The sequence below is a fragment of the Dendropsophus ebraccatus genome, chromosome 3 (genome assembly GCF_027789765.1).
Source record: "Dendropsophus ebraccatus isolate aDenEbr1 chromosome 3, aDenEbr1.pat, whole genome shotgun sequence".
In the NCBI taxonomy this organism is placed as follows: Eukaryota; Metazoa; Chordata; class Amphibia; order Anura; family Hylidae; genus Dendropsophus; species Dendropsophus ebraccatus.
Window position 1 is genome coordinate 135,630,259 of NC_091456.1, and position 17,231 is coordinate 135,647,489.

At 44.4% G+C, this 17,231-nt stretch overlaps 1 protein-coding gene across 1 annotated transcript in view; it reads right to left on the bottom strand.

The window, feature by feature from the left end:
* Positions 1 to 17,231, bottom strand: part of ZSWIM6 (zinc finger SWIM-type containing 6) — an 81,639-nt gene that overhangs the window by 8,585 nt on the left and 55,823 nt on the right. The window contains exons 5-9 of the mRNA XM_069962731.1: positions 5,710 to 5,889; positions 5,385 to 5,561; positions 5,031 to 5,177; positions 2,730 to 2,876; positions 1,036 to 1,296 (exon numbers count right to left, since the gene is read on the bottom strand). Coding sequence (XP_069818832.1) covers positions 1,036 to 1,296; positions 2,730 to 2,876; positions 5,031 to 5,177; positions 5,385 to 5,561; positions 5,710 to 5,889 — 912 coding nt within the window. The remainder of the gene's footprint in view (positions 1 to 1,035; positions 1,297 to 2,729; positions 2,877 to 5,030; positions 5,178 to 5,384; positions 5,562 to 5,709; positions 5,890 to 17,231) is intronic.

Below are 17,231 nucleotides of genomic sequence, written 5' to 3' on the forward strand. Positions count from 1 at the left end.
AAATGAAAGATTTCTTTTTTTTTAATTAAAGCTTTCAAAGCGGTTTGCAAAAGATTTGATCAAACTGAAAACCCTTTAAAAAATGGGATCTCCCTCTCTCTCTATAGGTTTATAGATTCAGTAGGCCTGTTTCAATTAAGCTGCCAGTACCCTACCAAGGCCAAAAGGGTGGGTAGAAGCCACCAGGCACCACTATCATGACTTGTGCTTCAGAGAACATGAAAGGGGCCATCTAATCTGTTGCACATCCTGTATTTATGAATGCACCCTTAATGTCCATGGCTAGGCCTGTTGCATGTAGTGACTTTGTAGGTAACATCTACAGGGTCACTGATCACCACAACAAGAAGTCAGCCAATATCTCTATCTATCTATATCTATATATCACAAGCACACACCAGACCAGTGTTTTTACAGCAGAGTGGTGGTTGGTAACCTACACAAAGTGTCAAAATTATTGTATTTGCAAAAATAGTCATACTATCATCTTACATATATTAGCAGCCATATGAATTCCCCTTTAAGGTGGTGAATGGGTAAAGACAACCATCCTTAGATGGGTGCTCCACAAAATTAGTTTCTTTCAAATCAAGTGGTTTTAAAAAGCTAAAAATGTGTAACTTAAGTACTGGAAGTCTTGAGATTTTTTAAAAGAATTATCAGCTTCTGCATGTCCTGCAGGAAGTGGTGTATTCTTTCCAGTCAGACAGTGTTCTCTGCTGCCACCTGTCCATGTCAGTAGCAAATCCCCATAAATAACTACCCCTACTTTGGACAGTTCCTGACACAGAGGCGGCAGTAGAGAGAACCGCGTTTCACCGGAGTACCCAGACAGATACGGCTTATTTTGGCAATTTATAAAGGCCCCTATTCAGGAGGTTGGTGCGAACTGGCAACCTAAATCTAATGCGTATGGACAGCATCAAAACATGAACTGCTTAACCCACTACAATACAAAATGAAACTGATGTCATGAAGCAACTCTGCCAATGCCCCCCCCCTTTCCCTCCTTTGGAATAGACCCCAGCCCCTTACCTTCTAACAGGAAGACTGCTTGTTTTCTGAAAATTTTCACTAGCGTATCATCCAGCTCAATCTCTTGCAGTTTAGAAATGAGTTGCTCTTCGTTGCGGCAGACCTTCTCTTGTGCATACAAGCCATCTGGCATTATTCGCTGCTGCCCCAGTCCTATCAGAGCTACCTCCACCGCCAGCGTTAAGTAAGACTCTCCATCTTCGAGGAACTTGTGGGGAGACAGGTGTTGGTATTCCAGAGATTTACAATGCCCAAAGCCATCTGTGGTAGAAAAACACACGCATTGAGAAAGACATTCAAAGGTTCAAACTGCCACAACAATACAGAATTACACATACTATTACCCACAATCAATTCACCAATACACACGAAATTCTCACTATCCTGAGTTTATTGGGACCAGTGAAGGGTAAGGCACAGAGCGCCTCATACCTCAGTGTTCAAGTCAAGTGACCCAATTCTGTATCCTCATGAATATTGATTTAGTCCATTAAGAGGCTGCATAAATAATGGTCATACAGAAAGGCTTGCTTTTATTTGACTACAATACATAGCTGCTAAATTTTGGAATTTGTAACAATTCTGTAAAAAGCATAAAAAATAATAATAAATATATTAAATTTTGTTTTCCAGGAAACCGGTGCCATCTACTACAAAGGCCCCACAATTCCTTGTGACAAATCTCAATAATACCTACTTAGAAGTTAATAAAACCTGCAGCAGGGACGCCATCAATCATTCAATACTAGCAGCGGGTATCCACAGTCACATTGAAATGCCGGCGTGCCGTATTCTGAGTGCCGAGCAATAGCGCTCATTTGTGTCAGAATTATTTCATCAACAAGGAATTTGGTTATAAAACATTAACAGTTTTATCACATTTCTCCTGGGTTGAATGAGAACTTACTGGTGAATCCTAAACGCAAAGTGGGGGTGGAGAAAAAAAAATATATATATAACGGAGTGGAGTACATGTGACAAATGGCTATGCCAGCGCTGTTTTATAAATTCAGGTCTTGATGGTCATATCCCACCACTGTATTTTGTTGGGGTATCCAAATTGGTTACAGCATAGGGAACTTAAAAGTACAGGACTCTAATTCAATATGCTAAACCAGACCAAGCCTATATTGAGTGAGCAAAAAAAAAAGAAAAAAAAGCCATCCCATCCAAGAGGCTGAGAAGCTGAGCTTTCATATGAAGGCTTTTACAATTCTATAGAATGTAGAGTAAATCTTGTCAGGACTCCAAGAGAAGACGAGGAGAGTCCTAGTGATCGACAGCCATCATTTTACATACACCCACCTATACAGAAAAAGCTGTTAAGGCTGTGCCAATCGGGGGTCTCACTCTCTCTCCCAGGGGTCCTGTCAGGTTGGCCAAAAAGTTTACACCAGAGATTGGGAACCTGTGGCCCTGCACGCAAAAGTAGTTTAAACTTGCTAAATGTCTACAGTGTCTGGCAGCCTGGGGGCTCTGGGGTCAGACATTTTGGATTTTAACAAGCCAGTCCTTTTGTTTCCAGAGAGACAAGCTGCAGTCAAAACTGTATGGCTGTGGAACACCCATTGATTCTCTATAGAGAGCATTACTGTTCAGCTGACTGAGCATGACTGTTCAATACTCTAAGAAACTAGTTTCCAGGTCCTTATTCTAGGCTTCAGAATGCTGCTACATTTTGAAGGCCTGCTTACCTGCAAAGTCTGGAAAGCCATGAAACCCTTCATCGTCCACCCTGCAGGCCTCCATAAGACTGCTGAAGAGAGTCCCAATGGGATCCAATGGATGCCCTACCCAGCCTTCCAGATTGGTGATGGATGTGACACCTTTATGTAGAAGCTCTGTATCCAAAAGGAGAAAATGATATTATATAAAGTTTTGCATGCAAATGCCAGCAATCCTAGGCCTTTTGCTGCAGTAGGAAGATAAAGTCTGATACAGTTTGGATTGTTACTAACTACATATTTTATGTAGGGTCTTAGTTTTAGGCATGCATGTGATATCTTCAAACAGTATCCCCAAATCGATAGGACGTTCCAGAAGATTCTGATCTTGGGGGCCATTCATCCAGCCCATTACCTATAGATTGAGGTGAATAGCATTGTGTAGTGACGCTGTGTAGAGAGCTTGGGGACTCCTGAAACTGGGGGAAAATAATCTCAGTGATTTACATTGTGTGTGCAATATATGAATCAATAAAGGGGCTGTAATATTGGCAAAAATCCAGGAGAAACAGGCAGAAGCGCTGTAAGTCTTTATCAATGGGCATAAATTAAACATATCCTTCTGGAGCGTCTGAATATTTATTGACTTAATAAAGTCCCGTTATGGTGCCATTTTATGGCATTTGGATGAGGTGGAGACGTTTAAGGAAATATTAGCTGTCGGTGCGCGTCTTTATTAGACCGCTCCGCCTTCATTTGAAGTGGACACACAGTGCGCACATTTGTAGTGTTCAAAGCGGCTTCTGTGGCTCAGAGTCAAAGGAAGAAATCTTTCCGGAGAGTGGTGGGTTCTGTATTATTTATATAGTCTGCAGAGAGCCAGTCATCTCAAAGCAATTGAATTATGACTTTCAATTGGAACAGATTAACCCTTTCAGGGCTTGCAGTATGCCTTCCACAGCGTCACTACACAATACACAATGCTATTCACCTCAATTTATAGGTAATGGGCGCCCACTTCTTTGGTGATAAATTATTTAGTGCCATTAAAAAGGGAAGTCAGGAAACAAATAAGTCCTATAACTAGTATTCTTACTGTATTTACTAGAACAGTTATCCATTTGTTCCTGAAAATAAATTAACAATGCTAGGTTTCTAGAACAGATGAGAAATTTTAAAAGTGGTATTCTCAAAATTAGGTATTTGTAGCTAATTGTGGGAAATCAAATTCAGACCCCCTGTGATTGGGGGAACAGGGACCCTATACTCTACGCAGAATGGTGTAAAGGGTACACACACAGCCACTGCATATAGTATGAATGGAGCATGTGCCGACCCAGCACCCTATTCAGCAGGGCTTGGGTCACAATTTTAACAATAACAGAGGTTGGAACACCTGCAATCAGACCCCTATCCTCTACTCTGTGGATAGGGGATATGTTTTTATTGCTGGAATATATTCTCTTTAAAAAAGTTAAACTGTCAGCTGTAATTTAGGTTCAGAACTGCTGACACTGTTAGCAGTTAGGTCAAGGAGACATGTGGTACCTTTCATAGATAAGTCTGTGATAAGTTCAGTGTAAAGTATTAAAAGCATTCTCAAGCCCCTGAGGTACTGAAGGCTGTAACATCTTAGATACCTCTCCAAATCCTGTCAATTGGATTTTGAGCCCCGATTGTCACTCAAGCAGGAATGGGGCTGGGAGGGGGAGAGAGGAGGTGTTCCAGTGTGTAGCAGTTCAGCGGCTTGGGACGCCTCTCGCCAGTTTGGCATAGTCCTTATGAAGTCGCCAAACCGGCTGTTTACTGTGTATGAGACTTCCTGATAGACATTGTCAGCGGGAATAGAAGGATCAGGCATGTTACATTTCACAACACGTGATCCTTCTATTTTTCTTATAGATAAGCTGCTGTCAACGGAGCCGGACAAGCATTCATGTGTGTGGTGGTTTCAGGATAGACAGCAACAATTTCACTACAGATGCCAGTATGCACTGCCAATCAGAGAGAAAGGGTTTATGCTGGGACTTCTTGTTTTATTGCAGTAGTACTGGTTTCCAGCATGTGATCGGGTAGCAGTCATGGCAGGCCTCCATTTCTGTAAGCATACAATTAAATAAGGACTATGCCTATTTATTGGAGTTAAAGAATAACCTATTCAATGCTCTGATCGCTTACATAAAACATCAATAGAGGGGGGATATAAAGGGTATATTGTCCATGTAATGAATACAGCAGACACATGTAATGCTGCCAGCCCTTTTGCATGTTATTCCAGATACGGACGGGCTTTAGAAATATTCAGCAGCAGTATGGTTACTAGATACATACCTTTCTTCTGTAGCCGGAACATATCCATTCTTTTCTGCTGCTGTCTTCTGAGAGTGTTGACAATGGCTATTGCTAGTCGGAGGGCCTCTCGTGGGTAGCCGTGTGACCTCAGTGCGTCCACCCTCGCACATGCCGTAGGGACGTGCTCTAAAAGACAGAAGTCACAGTGATTGCTTGTCCTAGTCATTTCTTTCGGCATATTTTCCTTACCCTACAGGCCTAATATGAGAACAAAAATCCTCTCTCATGGCTGAGCATTACTTGTGCCCACCACTGTTCCCGAATTTAGAGCTCCATAGAAAAAGTGAACAAAGCAGCCAGTCACGTCACGGTCATTGAGGCTGCGCAACTCACCGTGCCAGAGGGGCCACCCACGAGAGTCAAAGAGGGAGTTTTCAGTGTCGTCATGGTAACAGTAGTTGGTATAAAGGTCACTGCTGATAATGTGCTGTAAGTGGCTATCCTGCCAGTGGAGATCGCACGCCTCAATGGCTCGTGTGAACACTGTTCGATGAGGCCTGTGTGAGGAATCTGAGCAGGAAACAAACAGATTTAATATAAGAACTGCAGCCCCATCCGGTTTTACACAGGACTGCAGATAAACATTAGAAATCAACATGACAAACTCAGCTCTGCTACATACACAAACACACGGCTGCACAGATGTCAGTGTTCTCACCTTGGTTGGCATTTCCAGCCTGAGGCAATGCATTGGTTAAATTAGGCAGCTCATTTCCGTGGTTGCCATCTTCCCAGGGACAAACATCCACGCTGTTCCATTTTTTCAGCTGTTTCAGCCAACTGGCCTTCTGCTCAGGCTTGCAGTGGGGATTTAAGACTATGCACATCCACAGGGCACCTAGCGGAGGTAACAAAACATCAGTGGTTAGATCATGTCTGCACAACATTTTACTGGAGGAACAACAGCTCCATATTATTTCAGAAACCCTAAAATAAAGAGTTTAAGGCAGAAAATAGCACAGATGCCGAGATCAAATATTAACAAAGTGCCATGTACAGCAAGCAATGCAAATGCCCCAGATGGGGGTGCGCCAACAACCAGCAAGTTATCGTTCAGTATCCTCTACTGCATCATGGCTACCATGACAGTGTTGTGTAATAAAGAATTGCTGTGGATCAAGCTTCCTGCCTTATAGCGTTGGTGATATGTATATATGAACGAATACATTAACTTGTTTTCAATGGTACAGCTGAAGCTGGTAGATCCAAAGTGCTGCCTATTCTCTAGAAAAAAGAACAATGGTTTTTCATGTAGTGCTTATCAGATCTACATAGGATGGTACAGGAAATGTAGTGCGAGAGATTTCAAGTGGATTTATTTTATACTATTTCCAGAAAAAGTTGGAGCTCTGTATTTCAAGGCTTTTTAGATGCAGAGCTTCAAGTGCCATCACACAGATGTAGACTACTTGCACACCTACGAAAGCAAGTCCCAGACTCGTGACCTTCGAGGGACCACTACTTTCACTCTAGACCTGCAGTAGGCCCAGGATTTACTGTAGGTTCACACGTCTCACATAATATAGACCCAGCCCACTTGCAAGTCTAGACACCCAAAACGAAAGCATCATAGTGATCTGTTACGCCATAGATTCTGGTCTCATGTGCATAATACAGAAATCACAGGTCAGCATAATACTTAAACTTAAAGGGTCACTGTTTAAAAATAAATAAATAACTAATAATAATTGTTCAGACCCATACCAATTGTGAGAACAAGCAGGGGGAGGACCACTTCCTGCCCTGGGTCAGATGTACATAGACACGTAGAATAGGAACCCAACTCGACAGAAGGGAGAGGATGGCGCCGAGTGCTGACTTCTCCTGACTCGTTCATGATTGGTCAACGTCTGAACACTCGGACGTGGACCAAACAAAAGTAGTTTTTTGAAACAATTAAAATGTCTCTAGACCTGTAGCTGGGCAGGGACTTATATCCATATTAAAGGCTTGAACTGATAGCATTGTAAATCACTGATGCTTCGGTTCACATTTTTAGACCCTGTTCAGGCTAGAACTCACTCTCACTACGGATCTGTCTGTCTCCATATTACAGACACATGTAAAAGGAGACTTCTATCCTGTCTGCAGCCACCAGCAGGGGGAGCTTAGAAGCAAACTGCTACTGTTTTTGAGTTGAGTGTGCAAAGTGAGCTGTAAATACACTACAAGAACGTAGCCATTTTATAGCCAGTTCTCAGAGATCTATGGCTGTGTATATGACCCACAGCAGATATATTTTCACGTATAACAGTAAAACAAATACCCCTGGAAAAACCCCTGGCACTGAATCTTACAGATCAGGAAGTGGAGCATGGATGGGTTTGTTCCCATATTACAGATGTAAGTCCCGCCCGTGGGTATTACAGATTCCCATGTTTCTTCCATGGATCTCTAGGCATGAGGTTTGGTTGGAATAAGGATCTGTATATGCACATGTGAATGCAGCTTTATAGCACAATAGCATGCACAAAAAGGAGCCAGCTTGTCAGAACCTCCATCTATCAATGATGATAAACACCCATAGAATCCACACAAAATAAAATAGCAAAATATCAGAATTGACACGGTGTACAAGCGACCCACACCAAAACAAATTCCAGGGACCTGTCAAACAGCTGCCAAGGAGGAAGGAGCCTGGATGTGAATAAATTATTGCCGACTTATACCTGGAGCAAACAAAAGCCATTAGTATTCAGCGTCTCATTTACAGACCACAAGTCAGTCTCCCATCATTCATCAAGACTTGGGCTGCCGTTTAATGGGACCAGACTCTTCTTTATTGTCGTGATTTCAGTAATTAGGTTAACCGAGAAATTTGTTTAACATTATCTTCCCCCCCCCCCCCCTTTGAAGTGCGAGAGGAATGTAATTTGTGCTGACATTTCACACGTACCATCGGTTCCCAATCTGCATCCCTGACACTGCAGAACGGGTCTCGTCTGAATGCATCAAGGTCTGATACAAGCCAATTTTCACATGGAGAGATTTTTTAATCAGCTGTCTCTTCTCCGACGTGAACTCTGACAGTGGCGTGAAGAACGTCTGAAAGTGCTATTCAGCCACACTTCATTTGCTCATTAAAGGATGCGTTTTTGCACACTTGAGGACATTTGCTCAGTCACTTGAACAATCTGCTGGAGCAGTAGATTCTGCTAGAAAGTGCCGAAGGAGGCAATCTGAGCAAGGACGCGTCGGCCCTCCGTATATCCTGACCAGGATGGACTCTATACATGGGTAGCAGAAATGCCACACCAGGAGCTATGTTTAACCCCATGAGTGCCGTGGCTTCACAAGGCAGTGCTGGATTTAAAAGGCCTGTCTATGCGATGCTGTGCACCGTGAAGACATCAGGCAATCACCTCCAGAGGTCATGCATGAAATCACACTTTGAAGGATTGGAGTCCCAGTGCTGACAAGTAAATAGAAGGGGGGATGGGAGAGAAGGATTACTAGCCGCTCTAGATTTAGATAAGGAGTCGGCTCTTATTGAACTAAAGCTTATAATTATACACAAAAAAAACATTTCCCATCATCCCTAGTCGGTAAAACTAGAAATCAAGAACACACAATGGAGAGGAACACTTCAGGACCAGAAGGGGATGCAACAAAGAACGACTGCAATACAATATTGGCAGAATATATTCATTGTCAAAATTCTCCATCTATGATAAAATGTTTGTTTAGAAAGGCGAAGGAAGCTTGGCATATATAGTCTTCCCAGGAGGGGAACATATAGGGGGGGATGAATGCAAATATTAATGGGGTCATCCAGGATTAGAAAGAACATAACTACATTCTTCCGAAAACAGCATCATCCCTGTCCTAAGGTTGTGTGTGGCATTACAACATCAATGGAACGGAGCTGCAATACCACACCCAAACTGAGGACAAGAGTGGTGTTTGTGGAAGAAAACATTGTTTTTTTCTAATTCTGGATAACCCCTATGAAACTAAGACAACTTTGCATTACATTGTATACAATGGAAGAGGAGCACCATTTGCACAAGTTGTGGCTCCTTCAGTATTGGAGTGCTTTGTGTCTGACCACTACTTATATTGATAGCCTAGAGCAGGTCAAACTCAGGGTCCTATTCCATATGCTGATGGGGGTCCAATCAATAATGTAAACTAGCGCCAATCTACTTGTTTACTGGGCCTATTACATGGCCTGATAATCGTTTAGTGAGGGCTGCAGGGACATTGTTACCGATGTCCTTGCGGCCCTTGCTTAAACACCATACTTTACCTAACCATGTGGCAGGGCTTCTCCTGCACTCCTCCCAGTCCCCCGCGCAGCAGGGCGGTCCTGGTCAGTGATTGGCTGAACAGTCTGTCAGCTAAGACAGGCCGCACCAAAGCTGCTGCTGCGGGCGGGGCCAGGAGGCAGAAGGAGCGCGGGAGAAGACCTGCAACATGCTTAGGTAAAGTATTGTGCATGTGGAATAGTCGGTCGCCTGCCACGCACTGCTATTCCACGCAGCGATGCGTGGTTGATGCCTGATTTTCGGTTTGAACCTAAATAAACGATCAGCTGATGGCACGGCTGATCACGGTCTCTATTCCACGGAGAGCTAATTGGCCGAATCAGGCCAATTCGGATGATTATCGCTCCGTGGTATAGGACCCTTAGGCCCTTCAACTGTTGCAAAACTGTAATTGTCATTCCTGGATAGCCAAAGCTTTAACTGTCCAGGCATGATGGTAGTTTTATAACAGCTGGAGGGCCGCAAGTTTGACACCAGTGGCCTAGAGAGTCCCAGGAAAGCCCTTTGTTATGGTCTTGCCAACACAAGGTTAGAAACATTTTATGTCTCATCTCAACCAGTAACAAATACAGAATAACCAAGCACAAAATTACAGCCACAAAGCAAATCAGCAAAATGTCCTACAACCTCAGGTGGGCACAGAGCCAACATCAAGGACGTACTGGGGCACCATCACAATGCTGGTGCCTCCGATGAAGGCCGATCAGTTGTGTGTAGACTACATGCCAAGACACCGACCCAGTTAACCATTTCAAAACAGCAGGCCAGCATTGTCCTTAAAGCAGATTTATAACCATTTACATACATAGAGCAAAAATCCTTTCCAGGACCGGCACATAAGCCTCTTTGTTAGACAAAAGATTGAGGGTAGGCCTTTATGGATTTCTAGGCATCCAGTAGAGTGGGAGGCTGGTGAGGAGTTATCATTTATACCATTCACAAAGAAGTCACGCAAGACGAGGAGAAAAAGAAAAAAAATATTCCAGATAAGAGAAATGGTCGATATGAGGAGGATTTGATGGCAGTCACATTCCTTCGCCACATGCGCTCCTTCTGTTCTGCTGTATCCAGCTCATCACTCAATTCTCCCGGGAAAGCATCTAATAAAAGACTTTACCCTACACTGACTCTCAAAACATATGTGGTGGATATGCCACTGCCAATCACATATTCCCCCAATTACGTTTTAATAGGCACTTACAATTCTAGGGAACCCAATCCAAGAGACAGATAAAAATAGCATGATTTTTTTATTCAGACCCGGTGAGCCATGGCTCCAGTCAGCGGCTGTCCTTCCTTAAGCCAAAATCCTTCTATATATTGGTTTGGAGGATTCAATAAAGTGGGAATAAATGAAAGGAAACTTTTGCAGAGATCTGTCTGAGGAGACGTGCCAATCTGAAGGATGTTCTTGCATCTGAATATGGAAGGGAAAGAGGTGGGCGATGCTTTATCAAAGCTGGAGATTGCATTCTCCAGAAAACTATTTTACATTTATGTTGCACAGTATTGTATATGGGTTACAAACTTGGTCCAGTCCTCATTTCTATTCTAATTTCAATCACATCACAGAAGGTACTATGTATAATAGGGAATAGGAGGTTGTAGGAAGGATTATGCCCTGGTGAGATCTGATGTCATCCCCTAACAAATATACAAAAAAAAAAAATATAGGGAGTAGGGCTGAGCGGTATACCGCAAAAATACCGATACAGTCACTGGCGTGGGTTAACCGACTTCAACTTAGCCAGGACGGCTACCTGTCCGCCCTCTGAGGCCCTGTCCTGCCACACCGTCCATGAGCCCACCACCCGTCCGGTCCGGCGTCCCTGCTCACTGAGGGGAGTACAGGACAGCCGCCCACACGTGCTGCTGCTCCTCCAGCTCTGACACGGCCGCGTCCCTGCACACACATTACAACGTGTGCAGCGCTCGCCAGCCGGGTGGGGGTGGGGGGTGGGGGTGGGGCGCTCGGACGGGACTGTGCTGGTCCCCCCACCCGGACCAGTCCTGTCCGAGCGCTTCCCCCCCACACCCGGCCGGCGAGCGCTGCCGACGTTGTCCTGTGTGTGCAGGGCCGCGGCCATGTCAGAGCTGAAGGTGGAGGAGCAGCACTTGGGAGCAGCTGACCTGTCATCTCATCCCCTCAGTAACAGTACAGGATAGGAGGAATAATGGGCTGCAGCGGGCAGGATAACTTACAGCTGTGTGTGGTATCCTGCCTGCTGCAGCACATTCTTTCCTCCTATGTTACAGTCCTGTACTGTTACTGAGGGGACTACAGTCATACACCCCTATCCCTATGTGCCCCCCGTATAGTCATACACCCCTGTCCCCCCCGTATAGTCATACACCCCTGTCTCTCCCCCCCCGTATAGTCATACACCCCTGTCCCCCCCGTATAGTCATACACCCCTATCCCTATGTGCCCCCCCGTATAGTCATACACCCCTGTCCCCCCGTATAGTCATACACCCCTATCCCTATGTGCCCCCCGTATAGTCATACACCCCTATCCCTATGTGCCCCCCGTATAGGCATACACCCCTATCCCTATGTGCCCCCCGTATAGGCATACACCCCTATCCCTATGTGCCCCCCGTATAGGCATACACCCCTATCCCTATGTGCCCCCCGTATAGGCATACACCCCTATCCCTATGTGCCCCCCGTATAGGCATACACCCCTATCCCTATGTGCCCCCCGTATAGTCATACACCCCTGTGCCCCCCGTATAGTCATACACCCCTGTCCTCCTCCCCATACAGTCATACACCCCTGTCCTCCTCCCCATACAGTCATACACCCCTGTCTCCCCCCCCTGTATAGTCATACACCACTGTCTCTCCCCCCCCGTATAGTCATACACCCCTGTCCCCCCCGTATAGTCATACACCCCTATCCCTATGTGCCCCCCGTATAGTCATACACCCCTGTATAGTCATACACCCTTATCCGCCCCTACCCCTATGTGCCTCCTGTATAGTCATACACCCCTGTCCCCCCCGTAGTCATACACCCCTGTATAGTAACACACCCCTGTCCACCGTCCCTGTATAGTCATACACCCCTATCTTGCCCCCCCCTTGTATAGTCATACACCCCTATCCCCCCGTATAGTCATACACCCCTATCCCCCCGTATAGTCATACACCTCTATCCACTCGTATAGTCATACACCCCCTGTCCACCCGTATAGTCATACACCCCTGTCCCCCCCCTGTATAGTCATACACCCCTGTCCACCCTCCCCTGTATAGTCATACACCCCTGTCCACCCTCCCCTGTATAGTCATACACCCCTGTATAGTTATACACCCCTATCTGCCCCGCCCCCTGTATAGTCATACACCCCTATCCCTATGTGCCCCCTGTATAGTCATACACCCCTATCCCTATGTGCCCCCTGTATAGTCATACACCCCGATCCACCCCCATATAGTCATACACTTCTATCCCTATGTACCTCCTGTATAGTAATGCACCCCAATCCATCCCCTCATATAGTCATATACACCTATCCACCCCCCATATAGTTATACACATGTATTCCTATATGACCCCCTGTGTATACACATCCTGTAGAGGCTGTATACCTGTATATACACATCCAGGTCTCTGCTGAGACCCCTAATAATGACAAATAGTAATAATGATAATAGACTAACCATGGGTTGCTGTTCAGTTCTTTTTTACTTTTTCTAATCAAAATATCACCAGTTTGGCATGGCAAGTGGGTGTGGTTTGCTAAAAGGGGAGTGTCATAATTATCGTTGAATTATCGTTACCGCGGCTACATGCGCGATAAACCGCGATATTGATTTAGGCCAATATCGCCCAGCCCTAATAGGGAGTTGAATACATTCACTCTGGACTGTCTTATTTCAGACTTCTCTGGGGAATCTGAATATTTTAGCCTTGTAAAAGTCGTTCAAGAAGACAATTAATCGCATTCTGGTTCTAGATTTGATCAACTCTATCAACCACCATAAGGACATGGCAAAAATAATCTAATAACCCCACCACCCCATAACACCACCTTTGCTATGCTACAATTTCCCCCCTATTTATGGCATCATTTTCACAAGCGTGAATTTTGTAGAATAGTGTTAAATGTACAATTAAGTTAATAAAGTTAAATGTACAATTTTTTTTCTGTGGTGTTTTTTTTTTTCAGTGGGTGAATACTACATTGAGCAATCCTCTAGGTCACAGTTCAATAGGACATACAGGAGCCAGCCATGCATAAATAGTCAGAAGTCAATTCTACAAGTCCTGACGTAATTTACACATTGTGTCAGGGGCAGGGGTATTTGCTTCTTTCAGCAGAAGGTGAGGGCAGTCCATATGTATTAAAGCTGGGTAGATGCGATAAATCAGCACTGCGCTCTTTTGACCTCTGGTTACAAAATGCTTTCAGCGCACAAGTCACACAAAATGGATTGTACACCAGGACCTATAGTGATTATGAGCAAGGCCCCAGTAAGCTCCATCTCTAGTAATTACCTACCCGTTCTATTACAGCAAACATGACCACAGCCCTATCCAGTGGCCAAGCATATCCATAAATTACAGAATCACAAGCAGATCACCATTTATACTCACAATCACCACTGTTACTTTACCGGTTCTCGGCCTTGACGCTCCTGAATGGCGGCTGCAGAAAGAACCAGTTCTGGAGGCCGCGTTTCTTGGAAGAACAGAATGTTTCATTTTGCTCTAATTCATTCTATTACTGAATTAAACTTTGATGTATTGGTCTTGACAAGTGCTTCATGCTGATTGTATTGTGCATGATAGTATAATCACTCCCCATGCATTTCGCACTGGCTGGCTGATTAATGCAATAGATTTTTGATGGCAAGGGGGGAGACGGCGCTATCCTGAAGACTGCAGAGGGGGATGGGAGAGCACAGGAAACAGTGCTGGGGCTTGGGAAAGGATCACATTGTATGTTTTTTTTTTTATTTGGCTAAAACGTACACAAAGATTTGACACACCAGTCTAAAACTACAGAGTAAATTCAAAAGCTGCAGATTCACCTAGTAATTTGCATAGTTAAATCCCAAACCGATAATACAAATACATTACTAATTACAATAGTACATCAAAACACGTCAGACGTTTTCCACAGGATATTGACCTGCAATGTTGATTTCTATTGCAGATTTTCACTGCTTTCAATGTTTAAAGGCTTTATTACACAAAGCGATTATTGGCCATAAAAGGCCGATAATCGGCCAAATGCGGACGATATTCACTTGGTGTAGTAGGTAGTATTAAAAGGAAACGATCAGCCATGATTGTGTATTGTCTTTCAACATGTTTAAAGAAAACAATGCAGGTAGAGACGGTCTGCTGGCCATCGCTCCACGTAAGGGCGGGTTCAGTGTCACACTACGGAATTCTCGCGGACAATGTCGGCGGAATTCCGTCAGCTGTCCGCCCGCACGGGCACGCGCTTTTCCGCCGGCTCCATAGACACCATTCCGCGTATTCCGCGATCCGCTAAAAGAAGTGACATGACACTTTCAGCGTATAGCGGAATACGCCGGCCCATAGAATGGTGACTATGGGGCCGGCGGAAAGGCGCCCAGATGTGCGGGCGGATAGCTGACGGAATTCCGCGGACATTGTCCGCGAGAATTCCGTAGTGTGAACCCGCCCTTATAGGAGCGGCAGCAGCAGACTGCCGCTATATCCTATGGGCCTGACAGCGAGCAGGAAACCAGGAGCAAGCAAGCGCTGACTTGACAGGTCAACGCTCGCTTGCTCCTTTAATCGGCTTGTGTAAAAGGGCCTTTAGTGGTAAATTTTGCAGTGAATCTGCATCAAAAAGCCAAAACTGACTACTGACCTCCAGTGACAGTGACCAACTAACCATTCTCTAGAACAGGGGTGTCACACTCACGGTCCTCCAGCTGTTTCAAAGCTACAATTTCCATTATGCCTGGACAGCTAAAGCTTTAGGGCCCTATTACAGTCTAGTAACCCTTAGCTGTCCAGGCATGATGGGAATTAAATTGTTTAGAAAAGCTGGAGACCCACAAACTTGACACCCATGCTCCAAAAGAATAGAATTGAAAATGAATGTAGCTAACTACTAGTGTATTAACATATACTTTACGTACATAGATTGAAATACTTCCAAGAAAAACGCAACGTGTGGCTTAATTCAGGACACTAGGTTGGTGATCTGGTGGGTAGCACTGGGTTAATTCCAGACCAATTTCAATATCGCTAGTATTGAATCAAGCTTCCATGTTCTGTTACCATGAAAAGTTCAAAAATCGAACACAGATTTGTGGTGAAAATTGGATGGGCGTCTGATGCAGGACCATCAATGAGGATATTCCCTGTAAGTTCAAGAATGGTCAAGCTCTACAAATCATTTACGCTTTAAGTCTTCAAATCCATAGCCTTAAGGCCAGTTCACCAGTATTAATACCCATTATGGCTCATTGACCGTCATCTCCAATAAAAGTACATTGTCAGGTGACAGGTGAATTTGCATTTAAAAACAGAGGCCCATTGAACCATCAAGTGATGGAAAAACTGCTACCTACATGGCTGTTCATAGAACATAGGAATAAAAGACTTTTTCTATGAGGCACTACATGCTCAGCCACCAGCAATGCATGCAAGAATCCAATGGGAATCTTAGGAAGAATATACAAAGCAGCTATCCTTTTTGGAAGTAGATTTCCCTTAAAATCACTGTCTAACCCCTTTAAGAAGCCTTAAACTAGGCCAAGCAAGAGATTCAGCCTTAGTTTCTTAAAACCACAGTCATGCTCTAAGGCTTCTAAAAGGAAGTCAAACATTCACCTGAAGGGAAAGCTACCTTCAAGTGATGGTGCCTTAATCAGTGATTGCCTCCTGGGGAAGTCTGTATACAGGAAATGTCCGCAGTGGGAACTCAACCACTTCAATGGTAGGCCCAGAAAAAGCCAAGCATGCTTAGCCATCTTCCAATGACTTTAACGGGGAGTAACTGCACAGCACCATCCTTGGAATCTGTATGACTACATTGGTCAGGTCCCCATCAATCATATTCTTGGCATATGTAGCAAACTTATCATATGTGTAGGTGCGAGAACCTCTAAGACCAGTGCCTGGTCTACTAAACATTGGCTCCTGACATCAAATGAAATGTGTAAGATTTTTTGTTACACTTTCAGCTTTATTAAGTTGTCACATGGATAACCCTCCTCCGATAGCTGTGCCGATTACAGCTCACTGGAGTTGACAAGTATAATGATTCAGTGGTGGCACATGAGAAGGATACGGAGGTTGTTTTGCATTACAGGTTAAAAAATGTGGGTACTTTTTTCATTTAATTTGTCACTTATCTTTTGCTGAGCCGACACTTAAATTGCGGCGGCGAGGCAAATGGGGCTTTTAGTTTCCATATAATCCCCATATTTAAATGCTCCGTAATGGCCCAGTGTTTGAGTGAGACTGCCATTGTCTTGCGGTGAGCCCCACCAGTGACTTGTGACATTTGTATTCAGGTCCTATGCTCTCCATGTTGCTAAAGGGCTTCCAATTTCATTTCACAGCCAGAAGCAAGCAGAAAACACCAATTAACTTGCAGATCCCATTTGCTGACAAGAGTCGGCCCCTTCTCAACGTCTGGCATCTGGTAGAGCTCTGATCTGAGCACAGACCCACGCAAGGGCACAAGTCACAGTTTTTAATAACCAAGATTAAAGCAGAAGAAAAGCTTGCATTATATTGTGAGCTTACAAGTTACCTTTCTGTGCACTGCAAGCTCCGTGCTGGTCCTAAGCCTTATACATTAACTACAAAAGGGAACAATGAAGTGACATATCTATATACATATACAATGTCCGGCAGGGACAGTTAACTCCTAAATCAACCCAATATATCAATGGAATAAGGCCTTGA